Source organism: Oncorhynchus masou, chromosome 1 (assembly GCF_036934945.1).
Source record: "Oncorhynchus masou masou isolate Uvic2021 chromosome 1, UVic_Omas_1.1, whole genome shotgun sequence".
Classification (NCBI taxonomy): Eukaryota; Metazoa; Chordata; class Actinopteri; order Salmoniformes; family Salmonidae; genus Oncorhynchus; species Oncorhynchus masou.
The window spans coordinates 31832772-31853131 of record NC_088212.1 but is presented as its reverse complement, the minus strand read 5'-3'; the positions used below and the strand labels follow the sequence as shown (position 1 = coordinate 31853131).

Here is a 20360-nt window from a genome sequence, read left to right as displayed (position 1 = left end):
AACAGACAAACAAACAAACAAACTGGGTCCGGGCCAGCGCCAGGGGGCATCGTTAAATCCTTAGTGAAATTTAAGACCTTTATATGGGGGCTGACTGACCCCCTATCCACCCCCCACACCTCTTTGCCCCACCCCTACGCACCAGCATCCAGCCAAAGATAACAGCCCCTGTTCCTAAATACCACTGCTAACTGGCCTCTGACTCTGGCCTTTGACACACATGCCTGCCTGCTTGGAGGCTCCACACACACATCCATGTACACACAAACTCTGATACACACAAATCCATGTACACACAAACTCTGATACACACACATCCATGTACACACAAACTCTGATACACACACATCCATGTACACACAAACTCTGATACACACACATCCATGTACACACAAACTCTGAAACACACACAAACTCTGATACACACACATCCATGTACACACAGACTCTGATACACACACATCCATGTACACACAAACTCTGATACACACACATCCATGTACACACAAACTCTGATACACACACATCCATGTACACACAAACTCTGATACACACACATCCATGTGCACACAAGTTCTGATACACACAAACTCTGATACACACAAATCCATGTGCACACAAATTCTGATACACACAAACTCTGATACACACACATCCATGTGCACACAAATTCTGATACACACCAACTCTGATACACACAAACTCTGATAAACACACATCCATGTACACACAAATTATCTCAAGTACTCTAAAATAAATCATGCTAATCTGGCCTCCTGAGAGTGCTGCCCTACCAAAGGTGAAACCCATTAGTGGCCAGACAAATGGGAAGCTGCTTTCCCCTCTCCCTGTCCCAGTAACACAGCACCCAGTCCCAGCCACTCATGGAGAGTGTGGCCATTTTCAGTGCTATGAGCCCCCTTCCAAACCCCATGTTTACCCCCCTCCCTATATCCCCATTCACCCACATTAGCCCATTTGCAGTCCATTCCCATTTCCTGTCAAAACATTTCTCTGCTGCGCTCCGTTTCCAACTTCCCCCTCTGTGCTCTCTCCTTAAGAAAACAACATATGCTTGTTCTGAGTGTTAGGGTTCAAGCCACGACACCCAACCCAACGCAGTCCAACGCAGCAAAAGGTGACAGCACAATCCAGTCATCTAATCTGCCACTCATGGTTCACTTCCTTTCTGTATTTGAGTCGTGGGTCTTCCTGGTTCACATGAGACCACATCACAAAATGAATTCTGACTCCTGACTCTGAATAGTGTTCTCTCTCTGTGTTTCTTACAAGCACTACCTGTCAGTGAGTATTTGATAATTCAGACAGTGGCACCATCTCCCTCTGTCTGTCTGTCTGTCTGTCATTCTCCTCCTCTCATTGCCTCCTGGGAGGAGATGCCCCCCACTCCTGTGCCAGCTGCTCAGACTGGCCCAGCCTGTGGTGTTGTGCGCAGTGGAGCTGCTGGGCCCCGTCTCTGTCTCCACTCACTGCCAGTTCCCTGTCTGAAGGGCTCCTGACAGAGGTCTGGAGGGACTGGACACTACCAGCCACCAGGGAGACGAGGTGCCTGTGACAGGGAAGTGAAGGGACTGGAGGGATTGTGTGTGTGTGTGTGTGTGTGTGTGTGTGTGTGTGTGTGTGTGTGTGTGTGTGTGTGTGTGTGTGTGTGTGTGTGTGTGTGTGTGTGTGTGTGTGTGTGTGTGTGTGTGTGTGTGTGTGTGTGTGTGTGTGTGTGTGTGTGTGTGTGTGTGTGTGTGTCTTTAAAGACATTACAGATGTGTAGCTGTAATAATGAGAACGTATAGGATCAGCATGTAGGTAGATTGTGCCTGTCGCTATAACTGGCTCAGTGAGTGCCTGTGAGGGGGATGTATATGTTTTGGCTAGAAAACATGGCACGCTACCAGAGGTAGTGGAGATGAGCCTGTATGGACTTGTCATGCCATTGATCTGTGTATTTCAGATGCAGGATTCCTCCTCCTTCCCATAAAATCAGGGCTCTCTGGGACATGTAAAAAATGGGTCTGGGAAGGAACCACCATTGTGGAAAGGGTGTCCAGACTACACAGGGGTGGTGGTGGTGTTGGAGGTGGTGGTGGTAGTGGAGGTGTAAGTGGTGGTGGTGGAGGTGGTGGTGGTAGTGGAGGTGTAAGTGGTGGTGGTGGAGGTGGAGGTGTTGGTAGAGGTGGTGGAAGTGGAGGTGCAGGTAGAGGTGCAGGTGGAGGACGGGAGGTGGTGGTGGAGGTGGAGGTGTTGGTGGAGGTGGTGGAAGTGGAGGTGCAGGTGGAGGTGCAGGTGGAGGAGGCGGAGGTGGTGGTGGAGGTGTTGGTGGAGATGGTGGAAGTGGCGGTGCAGGTGGAGGTGCAGGTGGAGGAGGTGGAGGTGGTGGTGGTGGAGGTGGTGGATGTGGTGGTGGAGGTCTTGGTGGTAGAGGTGGAGGAGGTGGTGGAGGTAGTGGTGGTAGAAGGGGCCAATAGGTCTGTTAACTAGGATCTCCACTCTGACATGAACTGCTGCTGGAGACCATGTCATCCTATTCTGAGCTCCAAGCCTAAAGGAGTTACAGATTCTGTGATCGTGAGAAACAATCTCTAAAACTGACACTGTTCACATCTCCAAGAGGACAAATGATGAGGTAACAGGGCCATTTGGCTTCTACTAGGCATCTGGGAGAGGTGAGGAATTTGACCCCCTGACACAGTCAAAAATGGTTGCTGTTTCCATTTTTTTGGCCAGTTGTTTAATGTTCCTTTCCAAAAGCTCTGCTCCCTGCATGTTCCCGGGGGCTCTGTTGAGAGGGGCGGGTGATGTTCCCCTCCATTAAAATTACAGTGAGAGGCTAAGAGGCAAGCTCGCACAGGGAGCAGGGACCTGCCAACACAGATGTACAGGAGCTCAGAACGCAACAGAGGCAACACACAGAGGCAACACACAGAGGCAGCACACAGAGGCAGCACACAGAGGCAGCACACAGAGGCAGCACACCGAGGCAGCACACCGAGGCAGCATAACTAACACACAGATATGTCTTACGTATAGGGGAAAAGAGAGAGAGAAAGGGATAGAAGGAAGGAAAGAAAGAAGGGAGAGACAGGCTGACAGTCAGTCAGACAGACAGACAGACAGACAGACAGACAGACAGACAGACAGACAGACAGACAAGCAGAAACAGACAGAAAATAAGATCCAGACAGATTGTCAAACAGTCCCTTAGAGATGTGGTTGTTGAAGATTCAGACAGATTGTCAAACAGTCCCTGACATGCTGACCACACCGCTCACGTCACAAAATACATTTACACATACATGTTATTTAGTCATTGCACCCACAATGCTGGTGTGCGTCAATGAGCGTCTGCGTTGCCAGGCGCTAAAATAGATTGGTTATACCCACGTGGGTGATTGAAAGATTAACTGAGCGGTTGTGGTAATACACCTTATTATGAAAGTTAGTTGCCAATCGACATATAAAGTCCAAAGGAAAAAAAGCCTGGAAGGACGAGAGATGACTAGAAACGATTCGGTTGACCGTTTTATGTGTGGATTAATTGTCGGAGTAGAGGACCTTGTGCATTTCAGGTAAAATAACAACTCAACGTTTATATCCCAGGACAAATTAGCTAGCAACAGCAAGCTAGCTAGCTAAATAAGACAAATTAGCTAGCAACTGCATGCTAGCTAGCTAAATTGCCATAAATGTTTAACGCTTTTCAAACTGTCCCCAAATTAATATAATTGGTTCAGTTTGTTTTGATATTGTAACCTGCGTATTGTGATCGTATTCGGTGTGGGGGGACAAAATAATTTTGCGCACAATGGCGCACGCAGAAGCACGTGGAAGCACGCGGAAGCATGTGCGCGTCCGGTTTGGGCATGGTGATAGAGATGTGGTTGTTGAAGAAAGGCATTCAGATACAAATTAACAAATGATATCTGAATGCTATATTGTCAAACTGTCCAGAGGAATCTGTGTGGATTCCAACAGATAACACGTGCAAAACATTCACTGAAATAATCATCATCCAAATGAAGACATTAGAAATTGACCCAAATGATTTTCTAGAAGTAAAAGCAATTTAGTGGAAATTGATTTAAAAGCAACCGTGTGCACACTTTCATCCGCTGCGATGTGACGGCCAGATAAAACAACCAAACGTGCACATAACTAGAATCAGGGGTCGAAGAGCAATACGGCCCATAATGCAAGACGAAGAGCAACGGATTCCTTTTAGGGTCAACTATTTGAAGTCTTCGCAAGGGAGCTCTAATCACATTTCTAAAAGTGGGCTTGACCACAACCATTACTGCTGCCTATAATAAGCATTTTTTTTATCATTTAACACATAGGAAAGGATTTATCTGGTCGAATTGATGAGAAGAAAAAAACTTGCTGAGGAGGATTTTGTATGTTCTCATTGACAGAAAGGAAAACAAATGTATCTCTCTCTTGCATCCAGGTTTTGTGAAATGGCTTGTCGTTTTGAAAGGGGGAAGGGAAAAGCGATATTGACAAAATTGGGAAATTCCCATTGATTATTCCTCTTTCCTCAGAGTGCTGGCTTGTTAAAAAAGCCCCCTCCTGAAAAGCCGATCAATTAGTGAGATAGTGCATGTCATTGATCCCCTCTCCGGACTCGCTCCTCCCCTGCCCCCCTCTCCTCCCTTACAATGGATCTTTCATGCTTTCCTTATGACCATCTATTGATTCCGACCTCCTACCCAAATGTAAAACCACGGTCATACACTCCAACCCTGCCCCCTCCCATTAACCAATCCAAACTTCCCATTCCTACAAACACTAATACTGACTGTCTGCCTCTGTTGTAAAGCATGCTCCTCTATAAACACAGAGGCTAGCGCTCATATAGTTCTCTAAAGGTCAGGGGTCATCTGGCAGTAATGCCACTGTTAACTGACCTGTCTGTCTCTGAGTAGAGAGTAGAACTCCTTAGGTTGGAGGAGGGAGGGACACACACAGGGATGTGTTCTGGTATATGTAAGTTAGACAAGCACTGACAAAATATCAAAGCCAGAAAATGCAAAAGCTGTGACAGCAAGGCCTGTAAAAAAACAAAAAAACAGAACATATCAGAGAATGGAGTATGGAGTTCTATGCTACAGCCATACAGTCAGTTCTCTTTGAAACAGATAATTTAATCACAAGTGAGTAATTCAGCAACAGGGCACGTAAGAACGTAATCCACAATTTGAAATTGTCAAAAACAGAGGAATCAATCAGTCAATTAATCAATCAAAGATAATTTACATCTTCAAAACAAAGAGGTCCCCCTCAATTGCATAAGATAGTCAGTGAGTGAGTGACATATTCAACAATGACAAGACTAGTAAACACTGCAAGCAGTATGACCTGATCAGTGCTTTATATGAAGAGGAGTAAGGGTGTCTTAAAGAGTCCTCTCCCCATTCTGACTAACCCCCAACACCTCCAAGCCCCCTACCCCCACTCCTGCATCCCGCCATCCCTCCCTATGGATCAGCTGTGATCTCCTCTCTCCCCTTTCACTCAAATCAGGATTAGGGAGAAGGAGGGAGCGGAGCAGCAGGAGGGGATTGGGAGGGGGGGGACAATATGGAAAGGAGATTAGAAAATAGGGGGTTTGGGCCGTTTGGGGAATTGCAAACTCCCTTGTACTTGGGTAGGTGTCCTAATGACACTGCCTAATTATCACCAAATTTGATGGGCTAGGATGAGGGGGGGGGGGGATAAGGAAACACGAGGCAGAGGAAGAGAGAAAGACAAGGGCAGAAAGAAAGTGAAAGACAGATAGAAAGAGTGTGGTAGAAACGCTGGTATAAGCATGAGAATCCAAGAGAATCTCAAAGAGAAAGAGTAAGAGAGAGAGAGAGAGAGAGAGAGAGAGAGAGAGAGAGAGAGAGAGAGAGAGAGAGAGTAAGAGTAAGAGAGAGAGAGAGGGAGGGAGGGTGGCAGTAGGGAGGGTGGCAGTAGGGGTGGCAGTAGGGAGGGTGGCAGTAGGGAGGGTGGCAGTAGGGAGGGTGGCAGTAGGGGTGGCAGTAGGGGCGGCAGTAGGGGTGGCAGTAGGGAGGGTGGCAGCAGGGAGAGTGGCAGCAGGGAGGTTGGCAGTAGGGGTGGCAGTAGGGGCGGCAGTAGGGGTGGCAGTAGGGAGGGTGGCAGTAGGGAGGGTGGCAGTAGGGAGGGTGGGCCCTGGCACGCTGCATGTTAATTGGAGAACAGGTGTTGGGGCTGGGAGCAGGAGGATGATTACTGCACCCTCAAAAACAACCACCACCCCCACCCACCACACACACACACACACACACACACACACACACAAACACACACACACACACACACACACAAATCATTTAGGCCCCAAGCAGTGACAGGGGTAAAAGTCAGCCAATGGGTCACATACACACAATTGCACATGCATCCATACACTATAAATGCATAAACACACACAAACAGAAACATACATTAATTTATGTACACACAAACAATGTACATATTCACACAGACACATTCTCCCTCTCTCACACATATACACATACAAACCCACAAGAAATACATTTGGGATTTCTGCAAGGACACAGTGCAACAAATTCCAACAGCTTATCCCAAATTACATAGCTGCTAATAGGAGAGGGATCCATGAGCCTGTCAAGAGGGAAAAGCTCCTATCAGGTCTGGATGGGCACAGTGTGATTAGGTCAACGATCCCATTTAAAACCATCCTTACAGCACCACCATCAGCCTGCACAGGCTCACACACTGATACAGATCCTCCAATTCACAAGCCCCCTGCACTACTTATGAACAATCTTTGGAGAGGTTTAGCCATGGAAGATGGAGGAAAAGGATAGTTGGGAAAGTAATGCACTAAATGAGAAAAACAGCTGCTCCTAGGGATTCTGGGAAAATCCAAAAGACAACAGCCCAATTTTTCCGTTATATGAAAACTATCTTCAGCAGAGATCCTCTGAGACACACTGTCAACAGCCAGCCAGCTTGAACAGAGGAGAAAAAGAGAGAGAGAAATCTTTGACATGTATGAAGTGAGCATATTTTAGGAGGGAGGGAGGGAGGGAGGGAGGGAGGGAGGGAGGGAGGGAGGGAGGGAGGGAGGGAGGGAGGGAGGGAGGGAGGGAGGGAGGGAGGGAGGGAGGGAGGGAGGGAGGGAGGGAGGGAGGGAGGGAGGGAGGGGTGCGATGAAGGTTGAAGAGATGACATCACAGAAAAGCTATTGTACATAGGTCTGCTTAAGAGCATTCATCACAGTGGTTAACTCCATGCAGACCCTGTGTGACTTCCAAAATCCCTGGGACGTGGAAGCCCTCACACATGCCGATTAAGGTAACGCTCTGTCTCCCTAAAGCCTGATAACTGGCTGTCAGTTATGGAGGCTGCAGACAAGACATATGTGTGAACCCTCACATTGCATGATAGACCCTAACTCTTCATGATTCTGACAGGGATGTTTTTTATTCATACAGTATATATGGCAGGAGTTTAGGACTGGGTACAGAGTTGTTATTTTGTAGGACAGTGTGGACTAAGTGCAAGGGGCAGTCACAGTGTTCTGTGTGCTGACCACCAGTGCATAGGAGGCAGACAGACAGACAGACAGACAGACAGAGTGTACAGTATCTGCATGTGTTAGCAGCACAGTCACTAACAAACACAGATGCTTACATTAGCAGTGACAGGTATACTGCAGAGACGCTAACTATCACAGACGCATGCCTCAGTGTCATAAACACTCACAGGGTGGGTGCACTCCATTAACCCATTATAGTCTAAGCCCTGTCTAAGCCGGGGGAGGGGGGCGAGGGGGTTCTACTAAGCTATATGGAATTGTTTTAAGAAGGTCATACCAAGGATCATTTTGCTATTTGATTTTGAATTTTAAGACCCCTTGAAGTATATAAAAAAAATGTATTTGGCTTACTTCTATTAGCCCATACAAACGCATTGAATAAGAGATTAACTACATAGAACAACAGATAGTCCCCAACAAAAAGGATGTTTGTTCTGAAGTGTCTGTTCTATATCCAAGATATATACTTTTTACTTGTATTTAACCCCTTATTTTTGGCACTAAACAGTCCATATATACTTCCATTAATTTGTTCAACTGGTACCGCGGGACCTTCAGACGAGTCTTGTGAGGCAAAACAACTAACATAGAGCAAAACAGCCAAAATAGAGCAAAACAACTAACATAGAGCAAAACAACTAACATAGAGCAAAACAACCAACAAAGAGCAAAACAACCAACATAGAGCAAAACAACCAACATGTACTTGTTCATGAGAGTCTCACCCTTCCACAGAGGGGTCATATTACTGTGTAGCCCAAACTGTTAGGACGTTATAGACAGAAGTTGGCAGATCGGCTGTAGCGACTTCAGACGAGTCCCAAGATGCTTGTGTAGGATTGAGACGCATCCAATGCAAAAAAACCTGATATCTCTATCTTAAAATCTAGCTTCTTTTTTACCCCTTTTTTGTTATATTGAATTGGTAGTTACAGTCTTGTCCCATCGCTGCAACTCCCGTACAGAGGTCGAGAGCCATGCATCCTCTGAAACACAACCCTGCCAAGCCACACTGCTCGCTTAACATGGAAGCCAGCCACACCAATGTGCCGGAGGAAACACCATCCAACTAGTGACCGTGTAAGCGTGCATGCGCCAGCGAGCATGATGGGACAAGGATATCCTGGACAGCCAAACCCTCCCCTAACCCAGATGACGCTGGGCCAATTATGCGTCTCCCAGTCGCGGCCTGCTGTGACACCTCCCAGGATCGAACCCGGATCTGTAGTGACACCTCTAGCACTGAGATGCAGTGCCTTAGACCACTGCACCACTCAGGGGCCCCTAAACACATTTTTTTATGGGAATGTTTTATTATGCTAATTAGATTTCCGCTGGGGGCGTGGACATCGACTCCATGGGGTTAAAGGCATCTGGCACAGCAACACAGACCAAGAGGGTGAGCAACCAAATACACACACACCCACAACAACACACACAGACTGTACACACTTGCACACATATTTAACATGCAGACATGTATGCACCTCGCCATCACCCTTACACATCCCTACCCTGCCCTCTGTCCCATTGCCCCCACTAACCATTCCTCTCCCACTAGGCCCTCTGTCCTTACTGGCCATAGAGACAACAGCTTATTTGTGAGATCTCATCACATGGATCTGGGTCTCTGCCCTCCCCTCCCCCCCGTCTCTCTCTCTCTCTCTCTCTCTCCCTCTCTCTCTCTCTGTTTGTGTGAGTAGTGAGTATTTCTGCATCTGAGTATGTCTGGACATCTTAGAGGCATGAGAGGGACAGTTGAGGGGGAGACAGTGGAACACAGGTTCAGTTGGGGTGTTTGACGTTGTCAGGGTTGTGTGAGCGGGTGACAGGTGCTGTTACCTGTCAATGATGACTGGGTCAGAGGGTGTCTCGTTGCGGTTTCCACAGCTTTTCTTCTCACAACAGCGACTGTGTTCCAAAAGAACAACCAGAAAACACAACAACACAGTGAGTGAAACAAACCAGCATGACAGGACTGATCTTTCCTTTGGCCCGTCCACCGTTCCAGACTGCACTGATCCAGGGAAACAAAAAGGGTAAAGGAGAGGAGGGGAGAAAGAGACAAAAGAATAAAAGAAAGGGGAGAAAAGGTACAACAACGGACCATACAAACAGGGAGACATTATTCAGAAGTGAAAAGCCAGCCTGGCAATCTGTCACATTGATTTCGAAATCAAACTCAACCCCCACCCAATCACCCACAGACAAACACATCAACACACACACACACCCACACACACAGCATCCTACAATTCGTCAGCAGTCCTGTCTGTGGAGCCTGCTGGCCCCCGGCCCACCCTCCAAGTCCCCTCCGCTGCATAACAAAAAGTGCCCCCACCCCTAACCATCTGCCACTCCTACACCTCGCTTCACCCCTCTCGTGTCCCAGCTTGGCCCTGCCCCCCTCTGCCCCCCCCCCCTCCGCCCCCCTGTCAGACGGCCTCACTCCCCAGCTGTGACGCTTGCCCTCTGCCTCCCCGGCTCTGTTATTAGCCAGCTGTGAGTCACACTCGGGCATCTGTTGGCTAAACAATGGCAAAGCCCACTCAGTCTTAGCCCCTCTTCCCCTGCCAAACCCCCCTCTCCTTCCCCCTCCTGCCCTCAAACCCTGGGTCACTGCCCCACTTCCCCAGCAGTCACTCGCTCTCTCCCTCTGTCCCTCTCTTCCTACCTCCATACCTCCAAAAACATAACATGCATAGTGAGGAAGCCCAGTCTTACTAAATCACCACAACGGCAGCCCTCTTCTTTCACCCTGACCCATTGCTGCCACACTGTCTTATGCCTTCTACACATTATGCATAGTTTCCGTTAGAAACTAAAGCTTTCAGAAATCAGAGAAACTACTCTAATTGTATGTTTCAACAGGGTTCCATTGTGGACCATTGTCCAAGTAAAACGTAAGGGGCTGGGGTGGTGATGGGGGTTGGGGGGGTTAATTATACCCTGAACATGTTTCAGTGGAGGTTCAAGGAAGTCTGGCCCCCGTAGCTCCCCATGTCCGTGAGGGATGCTCCAGAGAGAAACAGGAGCTGGTAGGGGACTCGGGGGCTACAGGAGAAGGCGGCAGGGGGCTCACACTGTAACAAGCCTGAAGACAGACAGGCTATACTTTCACTTCAACCCCATTCAACCCCAGTCTTATTTTCAAATGGCATACCACATGTCAGACACATCAAGACAAAACAAAGAGACATGGGTGATGGATATTTTGAAGAATATGATTTCCTCCATCTGTTTGTGTGTGTGTGTGTGTGTGTGTTGTGTGTGTGTGTGTGTGTGTGTGTGTGTGTGTGTGTGTGTGTGTGTGTGTGTGTGTGTGTGTGTGTGTGTGTGTGTGTGTGTGTGTGTGTGTGTGTGTGTGTGTGTGTGTGTGTGTGTGTGTGTGTGTGTGTGTGTGTGTGTGTGTGTGTGTGTGTGTGTGTGTGTGTGTGTGTGTGTGGCTCACCTGCACATAACCTCGTGGGTGAGAAGAACACGGCACATTTCAGGATTCTTGTTCTGTCCCTCATATGCTATGGGCTGAGAGAGAGGGAGAGCGAGTGATGGGAGAATTAGATTTCATGTGCAATCAATCAAGCTGTAATCAGGAGTTCCACAGCAGGCTAAATCCAGTCAAGGCAAACAGGGCTCCTTACCTGTTTAGTGACTGAGTCAATAAGTCGTGCATAAAGATCCTGTTCCGTACGAACCCCTGCACACAGACACATACACAATCAGTAAAGGAAACTAAACTGGACTCATTTCACAACAACAACCTAATCCTGAAGGGATGGGATATGAGTGTTTTAGACGGGACATTTATTTGATTCCCAGAATGGCCATTCCCTGGGTCATCCATACAGGTCAGATGAGGAGCAGTGGAGGGCTTTAGGAGTATGGGATCTGACAGAGAGCCTCCCAGCATGCTTTTAGAAAACACCTGAATCTTTGGTCTCTGGGTGCTTCAAAACAACTGGTTTTACTTCCTTGAAAGCTGCCATCAATGTAATGAATTGCATCTGAAGAGCACCACGTTTTATCATAGGGATTTTATTATGAAGCCTATGAAGAATACTGCTTTTAAAACGGGTTCCTTTCATCAAAGTCTCAATCTGGAGGCCTTTGATATGGCTTGGGGAAAGGGGAAGGGAGGGTGTAGAGGCAGGCATGTGTGTACAGTGTACAGTGTATGTGTATGAGTGTGTATGGTGGGGGTCTTTCTGGTACATTTCTTTTATCTCCTCTCCCATGGGTGCCATGGCGATATCAGAGGAGGGGCAGTAGAGGCTAATGGGAACCAGAAATCTCTTTGCATATCCCTTATCTGATGTTGTAACACCCTGTGGGGCACTGTGTACCTTGTTTCCCTGTTTATGGGCAAGGAAGCAGCTCCACACACAACTAAATCTGGGGCTCAAAAAAACTCAGAAATTGGATGAGTGGATAGATATTTAGAAGAAGGATTAGGTGGGATGAGAGGCAGAGGAAGTGGCAGGGAGAAGACCACTGGGAGAGAGAGGGTGGGGGGTTCAAGTGGGCTTTTTGCTCTCATATTTGGAACGCATGAGAAGTGGTTATGTCCATATCATGTCCATTCCATGACCATACCATTAAGATGCGGAATAGTGTTTGGTCTGTGGTCCGGCTCAGGACAACCTGTTCCTCCTCCCACTCTGAAGTGGTCAGACACTAAAATGTCTCTGGGACAAAGAATCAAGAGACATGAAACCACACAGAACATCAATACCCGAGTGGCCACGTTCTCACACTGACATGAATGGGACATGCTGCTATCTGATGCTATGGCTGATGATTTGAAGGTGCACTCACCATTGCTGTAGAGGAGCTGTATCTTGTAGTGCGTGCCGTTGTTGGTCTTTTCTCCCGTCTGCTCCTTAGAATGAGACGACAAACAGACAAACAGACAAACAGACAAACGCACAGATGCAGTCATGCAGTTATAGCACCGGTAAGGGCACAGTTAAGCACAGTTAAGTACATCTGGGCATCACTAAGCGCAGTTAAGCAGAGTCAGGCTCCTCTAATCCTGCACTTCATCCTTCCCTGGGAGTGGTGTGGGGATCCCAGGGTTGTAGGCTCAAACCCCCAGATGGGACCCTGCACTGTGCTCCAGAGCTGGGTGCTTAACCTTGAGTTAGCTCCTCTTTTTAGAAGTTGAACTGCAGCACATCTGACGTGAAATCCTAAAGCCGTGGGATCTGTATGATCAAATGAAATAGAGTATACCCATTATCATGTATGCTATGAAACAGTGAACGTGTGCACAAGCTCGCGTGTGTGTGCGTATGTGTGCATGTGCGCAATGTGTCTGTCTGTGTGCGTAGGCCTACTCTGGATATTCCAGTGAGTGGAAACGACTGTAGTGCTGCGAGAGTGAGCAGCAGTTCGACCTTGACAGAGAAACTTCCCTTCCTCCATCCTTTCTTGCCACATCCTTTCTTCCTCCATCCTTTCTTCCTCCATCCTTTCTTGCCACATCCTTTCTTCCCCCATCCTTTCTTCCCCATCCTTTCTTCTCTCATCCTTTCTTCCCCCATCCTTTCTTCCCCCTGGCTCTACACCACCCTCTTTCATTTTATCCCTCTCTTTCTTTCCCTTTCCAGTCTCTTGCTAACTGGTCTCAAAGGAATCCTCCCTGGTCCAATAACCCAGGGAGCCGTCATCTCTGAGCAAAAAGAGAGGAAGACAGAGATAAGGAGAAAGTAAGAGATAGGAGAGGAAGGAAAGAAATGAACATATTAAGAGAGATGAGCGAAGGAAAGAAAGAGAGAAATATACCATTTACAGTAGAGACTGGAACATAATGTTTAGTAAATATTCACAGAGGCACATTTATATACCGGTATCACCCTTCTACCTCTGAATAACAACAAAACCAGATGCCAGGTTAAACATGCAGAAAAGAAACTCCTCTGCAGCCGTCATATCATTCTGCCTTGACATGGCTGTGTGTGTGGCGCTTGGGGAAACACTGACAGCCCTCAGCCCCTTGCATTAGCACTGACACTCTCTGTCTGTAAAACAAAACCGTGTTTGAACTTCCTTTGACAGGACAGTGCCCTCTTTTCTCTCTCTCGAGGGGAGAGCTGTTACCAGTTTGGACCACAAGCCTCACACTCCCAGCTCGAGTTTAACCACAAGGCAAAACCATCCATCAACACTGGGCATAAGGCTTCCACCATGCAGTGTACCCCTCCCCTGCCCTGTCGCTCTCTGTCTGTCTCTCTTGTTCTCTCAAAACTCTCTCGCCTTTTCTTTCTCTCTTTCTCTCTCTCTCCCTCTCTCTCCCTCTCAATCTGACTGCCACTCTGCACCTCTTCCTCTCCTTCTTTGACCCAATGTCTGACCTGAGGAATGTACTTCTCCCCCCTCTGCAGTATTTATAATGTGAGGGTGGGAGGAAAAGAGACTTTGATGATTTGGTCACGGTAAAACTTAACAGAGGCGAGCGTAATTTGCATTTTTACAAGTAGTGATGTCCCACTAATGAGTAAGGCTGTTAATTAGTCATTAGGTATTAGTTTTCAATCGCTCACCATCAGCTCAGCTCATTGGGAGGGAGGCTTGTAACATGTAACATGTTCAATAAGCTCAGCTTTATAGGGGACATGGAAGGTCAAGTTAAACGCCTGTACACTACAGGTTGCATAGAAATGTCCTGCTATGGGTTGGGTAAATGTGTAAATGTGGTCAGCTTAAAGTTTTGCTGCATTTTCTGTAATAGCCAGAGAAATCATTATTATATTTCTATAGTAAGAGCTACCACATTTTCTTCACTCTCTCTCTCTTGTAAACTTATGGAAACTAACTTGAGACGTGTGATTTGATTTCAATAATAGCGAACACAGAGGACATGTGTAATAAAGAGAAATCCATGGAGAAATATGCACAAATATACTCACACAGTCAACAAACTGAAACAAACAAACACACACACCTTGTCCTGTTCCACAAAGTCCACGAAGGAAGTCCTCTCCACCTCTACAGGCTGTCCGTGTCTGTCATAGAGTGCCAGGACGAAGTGGAAGAAGTTGGACTTGCGCAGGTTAGAGGGGGGCTGCTTCTCAAAGTGGGCCCTGGAGAGAGCTACACCACTGTAGAGAGGAGAGGAGAGGAGAGGAGAGGAGAGGAGAGGAGAGGAGAGGAGAGGAGAGGAGAGGAGAGGAGAGGAGAGGAGAGGAGAGGGAGAGGAGAGGAGAGGAGAGGAGAGGAGAGGAGAGGAGAGGAGAGGAGAGGAGAGGAAAATTCACTTACACTACATCACAATCCTCAGTCACACATAGCAAACACTCTTAAAATCTAATCAAAATCACATTTTATTGGTCACGTACACGTGTTTAGCAGATGTTATTGTGCGTGTAGCAAAATGCTTGTGTTTTCAGCTCCAACAGTGTAGTAATATCTAACAATTTCACAACATATACCCAATACACACAAGACTAAGTAAAGGAATGGAATTAAGAATATATAAATATATGGACGAGCAATGTCAGAGCGGCATAGACTAAGATACAGTAGAATAGAATAGAATAGAATACAGTATATACATATGAGATGAGTAATTCAAAATCAGTCAACATTATTAAAAGTGACTGGTGTTCTATTCATTAAAGAGGCACAGTGATTTCAAGTGCATGTATATAGGCAGCAGCCTCTAATGTGCTAGTGATGGCACATTACAACTCCAATCACTGTTTATTAAGGTAAACTGTATAGACTATAACAGAATCATTCAGTTCTAGATTTAACATTGCAACATGAATTCGTCAGGAATGGCAAAATGGAGAAAATTTGTTTTGAAAATACTGAACAAACAATGTGGGGAAACCCATGAAAGGAATTATAGACTATTTGATTTAAATGCTTCATTAAGATTGAAAGAATAAACAGCTTATATCGCCTAACTGTATGATGCAATCATCTTATGCTTAATTTTCACAAACGGTCATTTAGATTATTTGTTAGCAACAATTCAAGAATCGCATTGAGTTCAATGACTAACTGTCTATGCATGACCTACCTAGGAAATCGCGAATTATCGTTGGTGGAATGAAATCAAAATGTTGACATGTACCAAAAAAATAGCATGAAGTGCTCGCAGTGTTTATGTAATTAATGGGTGGGTCAAAGTTTGTCTTGCTCCAAGCGTGAAGGCCTAGAGCTTAATTAACAATGATTGTTTATTGATGCTTCGCCTCTTACACTGGGTGAGATAAAGGCTGTGTTTCTTTCGACGCTGCAAAATATGAAGAAGTTTAAAACGTTTTTCTTATAGGTCTACTGTGAAAGTTATGTTGGCACTCATGCTAATCTTCATCCTTGACCTTCGAAAAGTGAAAGGAGAAAAGGTCCAAAGTTAGACATAAATTAAAATGTATTTTTGATAGGATAATTGTTTCTAGCCTACATGTATCCGTTATTTTATCACTGCATAATTTAGCCTTGGAAGAAGACGGAAAATTCTAATTTTCTTACAGGTTAAGAAGCATCAGAGTACATTCAGGGAAAGTTATATTATGTCTGCTATCTGGTGAGTATTATGAAAAGGTGATATTCATGATGTGACCAATTGAAAAGGTTTTCAATCAACAAATGTGTTTCGGTTGCATAAAATACATGTAAAATAGGAAAAGACTGATCGGATTAACGCCCATTTGAAACATCAGACATAACCTTATTTAATCGAATACACCAAATTACGAAGGTTTTCAAATCACAACAAAAGTTTGTTCTGTTGCCAAAAAACGGTTTATTTAGGCAAATACACCTTTGAAAGTAATGTTAAGCTACCTTGTATGCATGCTTACTTTTTTGCATGTTCTCCTTTGAAAAGAAGGCTACTGGAGTATTTTAGCATTAAGAATACACAAAAGTTTGGGTGATTTTTAAACCAGTAAAACTTTTGAATAAGATAATGGTAGACTAATTGATTTTGGGGGAAACAAATGATAATACGAATATGAATTTGTCAAGTGATTCATATTTCAGTAGACAGGCCAACATAATTGTATTATTATTATTATCATTATTATTGTTATTGTTATTATGATTAGGCCTATTATTATTATTTCTGGACTATTATCATCAACTTAAATCGTTATTATTGGCTATAGGCCTAATATATGGGGATAAGAGAATTTCTGGATGGAGATATAACAGATTCCAACCGTCAAAAGCCTTACATGCGCGTACTATAGGCCAACAAATCAATACTCAAGTTGTGGAATCCTCACTAAATTAACACTATTCCGGCCCGTGCGGTCACTTTCGTGACAGAATGCGTTTTTGTTTTGTTGTTGTGTTTTGTTGTATCCCTTTCATGCTGCTTGTGACACTGCCACCACTCGCTATTGACAGCGCGCGCCCGGGACAATCAGGACTCAGCATACAGAAAGACAGGGATGCTTGAGATAGATTTTTTCTACACAATTGTCCATTTTACGCCCGGGGCCACTTACTCCCAAAGACAACCTGTTGCTTTTTTGTTTCACCTCAAGTCTGGATAAGTTTAGGGTAAATGAGTATCACACAAGAGCCATGAGCATAATCAACAACAATACTTTATATTTGACTGCTTTGCACCACAGGTCACTTGTATAGGCTAGTCTATAGGCTATGTGACGGTGATCTGTGCGCCATCTGGTAGGCTATTTGTCATTTACCTTTATCATTTTTTTACCGAGCATAGTATTGTTTATGATATAGAAATTGTTAAAACCATGTGCATAATACATTGACTCATCTTGCATGCTTAAAGAAGTCTAACCTAATCATCCTTTAAAGCAATTTCTTATACGTGCGTTATACTGTTTTATGTTGTGCTTAGTTGCCAATAGGAAAGATACGTGTATCTTCGTCAAAATTCCACAGGACTTGAGAACATGAAGGTATGCATTACCTTTGCGCTGCTACGTTAGCATCCACAACACCGACATTACGCACCCAGGACCGGACTGGATCCATCTCCTCTCCTAGAGTTCTTTCTTTTAATCCGCTGACGTCTCTTATCAGATGCTCCTGGATCCCGTACATTTAATACAAAAATCCAATGGTGTTCTTTTCAGAATAAACGAGAGAGCAATATCACTTTGGCAAAATAGAACTGGGAGGTACGTTCCAGGATGCTGTTATCGAGCACTTGGATGATGATTGAGGCTTCAGAGCTGCCCAATGGAAATAATAGGCTACTGCGTGTCCACTATTCTGTCTTCAAACGTGCTCTTGAAAGAAAACACGCAATAGATGTATTTTCCCGTGGACTGCAATCATTGTCCACATACAGGAGATATGTAACGTCAAACGTCGGTTCGAACATAAACAAGGGTCACCTGTTTGGTGGACACGCGCGCACTCCTGGACAGTCTCGTGCACACCGTAGTCTATTCCACAGATATGCATGCACACACACTTCCACACGACAGCTCTAAAATCAGGTGGCAAAATCCTTCCCAAACAAAGTAGCAGAGACCTTTTTCGCTTTGAATGTATGGGCTAAAGAGCTGGCAATAATGCTCCACTTCACTGTCCTGGAGCATGTATGAGTTCCTCTGTCGGGATAGGGTCTGGAGGAGGGGCTACACTGCCATATGGGGGACCGATTGTTGAAATGGATGCTCTCATTGGTGTAAAATGTCCCCGTTAGTTGGACTTTTTGAGCATCCAGCTAGCCAAATAGCTCTCTTGTCTGTTCAAACTGTTCAAACTTTTCTTGGGTGAAGTCGTACCCAAAGTGTGCTTCAGATCTCAGATGAAAGTGCCATAATATGAACAAAAATTAAGGCTAATAATATTATTATTATTATTTGTATCCTTTCATTTGAACTTTTAAATATTTGGTCACATATTCAGACAACAAACCTTTATTATTTTCAGCAGAAAGAGTACATTTTTGTTTTTATAGACTATCGAACTAGGCTACATTGTGTTAATGATTATATTATGTTATTATTCTATGTTGAAATCACAAATGGAAGTTTCAGTGAACACAACACGTTTTATTCAGCCTATAGTGCAGTGACATCAATCACCTGTTTATAATATTGGCCTATTCATTAGGCAACTTAATAAATGATTATTATTCGATGTCTTGTTTATTATCTCTTTGTAATCTCTCCGTGCTGCGTACAATTACCGCTGCAGGGAAGAAACCCAAATAAATAACATAGACACAACATTCCATTTGAATAAAGGCCTACTGCTGCCATATTTGTCCCAGACATATGCATGAATGGCCTACAGAAAGACAGCTGGGTCTTCATGTTGCAGCAAAGTTGTCTAAAGAGTGTAAAATTGAGAAAACATTTAAGTCTGGGTTACTTGAACATGTAAAATGTAACTATTGTAGCCTACGCATACATATTGCATCACCAGCAAAACTATTGGCCTATTTAGTTTGATATTCAAAATGTGGCCAACGTTTCTGTTCTATTTATTGCGTTAGGCATTCAATTGTAAATGGTCTTTTAATAGGATAACTGGATTAAAAGTAGAAAAGCAACAAACCTGAATATTTTATTTGGCATTTTCAGTCGCGTCATCAGTAAACACAAGAGTGCACTGCACCTGTCTACTCGCCCTGAACAATGCGCAGTGATTGAAAGCTGTGATTCGATTAAGGATATTAGTGCTAAACAATTGTAGTCTGGTTGTTCTTCACTGCTATATATTCGTGCTGCTCCTCCAAGACAGTGCTGTCAGTCTGAGGAAACACGGTTCTGTCTAAAATTATACAGACACAGTATATGTTAGATATGTTTCAAACGAACACAGGATAAATAATTATATCCGCTATAACAACAGGCAATGCAATGACAACACATCCATGAAAAATCATGTGGATTTATGTGTACATTTTACATTGTAGCCTAGTCTATTTTTTCCTATTTGCTAAATAGACCATCAATATATATTTGGGGCACAGTTCCAAAATGTGGAGGAATCAGATATCATGCTTAGATAGGATGTGAACCCGTGTTCAATTGAGTAAACCACATTTCAGTTATAAATGCCTTCAACCTTATTATAAAAAATAGTCTACAGTTGGAAAGTTAAACCTCAGTTCCCATGTGGGTGTCACGGAAGAGCCTGCGCAGAAAAACCGATACATCTGCACTTTGTCTATCTGCAATAAACACTGGCTGTGTGTATTACGCGTTTTACTCAGGTTATTTGCACCATGAAATGAAAAACGATTTACATACAAGCTGATGACAAACTGCTGTTTCTATATGCCTGTTGACCGGTGTGCTCGAAAAGCTGGCCGGTCATACGTATTTATGCGTTTTAATATACAGAAACTTGTTTTTAATTAATTTCCGTTGTTTCTTTATCCATACTTCTGTATCTGAAAAGGAACGTTTTTCCATCCCTTGCTCCTTGCTGAGGCTATTGTCTCTGGATTGAGCTCGAGCCCCTGAACAATGAATGTAAATCTCCCCCCTTCGATCCCGCCTCAACCGACCATCTGCCAGCGCGACGGAGTCAGATGTTCCCCCAATTATAAGAACAGTCTTGCGGAATCCTCACCACTGATTCTCCGCCCCTCCCTGAGTTCGTTCCATACTCTTCTGCCCCGCATCCCGACTTGTTTGATTGACAGCTCTGCTTAACCCGAAACCATTAACTACAGATGCTGAAGTAGGTAGGCCTAATACACATCTTGTGAATTCCTCCACATAACACTTCTAGTGATGACATAGCACCCATAGCTAAAATAACCGCACTTGCTTTTACGGATTTTGGCATTGAGGGCTGTCTAGGGCAGGTTTAGGCTACT

The 20360-nt window shown here is 44.9% G+C and overlaps 1 protein-coding gene across 4 annotated transcripts in view; it reads right to left on the bottom strand.

The window, feature by feature from the left end:
* The window catches only part of LOC135542076 (transcription factor COE2), a 41643-nt gene extending 23537 nt beyond the window's left edge, over positions 1-18106 (bottom strand). For 2 of the 4 annotated variants that reach the window (XM_064968725.1, XM_064968717.1), the window contains exons 1-6: positions 17484-18106; positions 14523-14679; positions 12395-12458; positions 11221-11276; positions 11031-11104; positions 9422-9490 (exon numbers count right to left, since the gene is read on the bottom strand). In XM_064968725.1, the coding sequence (XP_064824797.1) occupies positions 9422-9490; positions 11031-11104; positions 11221-11276; positions 12395-12458; positions 14523-14679; positions 17484-17617 (554 nt within the window). In that variant the 5' untranslated portion in view covers positions 17618-18106. Of the gene's footprint in view, positions 1-9421; positions 9491-11030; positions 11105-11220; positions 11277-12394; positions 12784-14522; positions 14680-17483 lie in introns of those variants that run through there. The other 2 variants (XM_064968735.1, XM_064968744.1) reach the window with 2 other exon arrangements.
* Positions 18107-20360: the final 2254 nt, after the last annotated feature.